Raw genomic sequence first — 2,655 nt, forward strand, 5'->3', positions numbered from 1 at the left:
TAAATCTTTTCTATTAATTAAAAATACACATTCATAAATTAACACTTTTTTTTAAAGTATTTAGAAGCAAAAAATATTTATAAAATGAATGTATAATGAATGATTAATACATAGATAAATATTTTTCATATTTCATCAAATGAATTATTAATTTTTTTTATGAAAATTTCTAAATTATTAATTATTTTTATTTAAAATAATTTTTTAAATATGAAAAAATAATATATAGATGATAAAGATCAGTATTAATTTTGATAAATCTAAAAAAATTGGTTTTTAGCATATAGATTATCTGTAGTATTTAAATATCAATTATTTGTTTTATTTATATTAAAGCTATTAACCACTCTTTTTTTCCACAGATTTTCTGTGGCTAAATCAAATATTAGTTTATATGCAAAGATATAAATTAAGCTTTTTAAGAAGAGTTTTGAAAGAACATAGAAATTTTCTAAAAAAATAACTAGATCTATCTATCTATCTATCTATCTATCTATCTATCTATCTATCTAATACTTCAATATATATTTTTTCTGCTTTTAATTAACAAACAATTTTTAGGTTTTTGAAAATTAAGAAAAAAAGTTTAAAATAAAGAGCTGTAAGTAATAAAAATATTTACGTTTTTAGCAAAAAAGCTGTTTTTTTAGATTAAATATAGAAAGGCTTCTTGAAACAGTATATAAATTAAAATGATTTTGTAAATTATTGGTCAATTAGTTACTTAGCAAAGATACTAAAATTTGTTAGACTTTTAAAAATTGATAGTGCTTAAGAAGGAAAATTCGATTTGGATATTGTTTTATTAATTTCTAATTAGCTTATTCACAAATAAATAAATACATACATACAATCATCATTAATAAATTCTCAAGTAACTTAATTAAATAAACAAGATAATTAATTATTCCTTTACAATTCTATTTTATTTTTTTAAAAATTAGTCATGATATTTATATCTCATATTTAATGATAATTATTCCATTAATTTTAATATTTTTAAATAATTAATCTGTGAAATTTTAAGTCGTCAACAATTTTTATGATATGGAAGATAAATTATTCAAATTTAATGCACTTAAAAAAATGGTAATGAAAAAAAAATTATTTTTTTATTTTAATTTATATAAATGCGAAACTTTTATGTAATAAATAAAAATTAATATTATATACGCACTAGTAAAAAAAAGTTAAATAAAAATGATAATTTATATTAAATTTTTAAAACACTAAAAATATTTAGATATATTTCAATTCTCTGATAATTAGTTATTTCTCTAGTAGGAAATAAATATTAAGTAGAATAATAAATATTACCGTAGGGTCTCTTAGTCAAGAGGTCTTCTATTATAAGATAGTTCTTGAATAAGACATAAACATGAAAATATTTCGGCTATAGCTAAGCTCAAATTTTTTTTGATAGTATATTTATTATTTTGGGTTAGATAGAGTTTTTATATTTATATAAAAATACTACTATTTATAAATAATAAGTTTAAAAATAATAAAATATTACTAACAATCTGGTTTTTCAAAAGCTTTAGTTTATTTAAAGCTTAGCTACATAGTAATTTTTGTTTAATTATTATTTATAATTAAGATTGGTTAATTTTTTATTTATATGTAAGCTTAAAAAGAACAAAATTTGAAGCAATTAGGAATCAAGTGACATAAATTTATAAAAATAAAATACAAAAAAGACAGACAGACTGTATATTATTTAAAAAATTGGTATAGTTACTTATTTTTCTATCCAGTCAGAATGAAGTAGGGAATAGAACTTTCAAAAATAATTAAAATTATCTAATACTTTATCTGATAAGCAAATTCGCTCATAATTAGAAGATAATCAAATAATCTATCAATTTCTAAATCATTAGTAAACCTTTTTTCTTTTAATTGAAAAAACATTCATAAATTTACACTTTTTTTAATTTTATTATTACTCTTAAATAAGATTGGTTCACTTTTTAGTTATGTGTGTGTAAGCTTACAAAGAAAAATTTTTATAATTTTACACTCTTTTTGATAATCTGAATAAACCTGCAAATATCATTAAAAAAAAAATATCATAAACAGACTTGAAAATCAATAATTAAATATATATTTTTCTTAACTAAATGTGAGTTTTTTATATTTATTTAATATAAATATATTTAAAAACTTTTTAAATATTTTTGAAGCAATTAGGAATCAAATAAATGGCATAAATTAATAAAAATAAATACAAAAAAATAAGACTGTATATTATTTAATAAATTAATTGGTTTAAATTAATAAAATAAAATTTATTTTAAGAAAGAGAATTTACTTAAAATATTTTTTAATTAGTTACTTATTTTTCTATTTAGAATGAATTAGGGAATAGAACTTTCGAAAATAATTAAAGTTATCAAATACTTTATCTGATAAGCTAATTAGCTCATAATTAGAAAGAAGATCATCAAATAATCTATTAATTTCTAAATCCTGGGTAAATCTTTTCTATTGATTAAAAAATACATTCATAAATTTACACTTTTTTTAATTTTATTATTCTTCTTAATTAGTTAGAGAATTAACGATCGGAGCATTTTTAGATCAGTATATATAAAAACCTTTCTACCTTACTATTTTTTCGCCTTCCAAGTATTTTTCTTGGAGGGCTACATTTTC

At 18.1% G+C, this 2,655-nt stretch overlaps 1 protein-coding gene across 1 annotated transcript in view; it reads left to right on the forward strand. All coding sequences in view use genetic code 6, as the record gives it.

The window, feature by feature from the left end:
• Positions 1-2,201: 2,201 nt before the first annotated feature.
• TTHERM_00605940 (hypothetical protein) overlaps positions 2,202-2,655 on the forward strand; it is a gene marked incomplete at both ends in the record, with an annotated part of 617 nt that continues 163 nt past the window's right edge. Inside the window, 3 exons of the mRNA XM_001010532.3 lie at positions 2,202-2,242; positions 2,433-2,473; positions 2,550-2,655. The exon at positions 2,550-2,655 is cut by the window's right edge and continues 163 nt beyond it. Of these exons, the coding sequence (XP_001010532.3) occupies positions 2,202-2,242; positions 2,433-2,473; positions 2,550-2,655 (188 nt within the window). The remainder of the gene's footprint in view (positions 2,243-2,432; positions 2,474-2,549) is intronic.

Source organism: Tetrahymena thermophila (assembly GCF_000189635.1).
Source record: "Tetrahymena thermophila SB210 genomic scaffold scf_8254754, whole genome shotgun sequence".
Lineage (NCBI taxonomy): Eukaryota > Ciliophora > Oligohymenophorea > Hymenostomatida > Tetrahymenidae > Tetrahymena > Tetrahymena thermophila.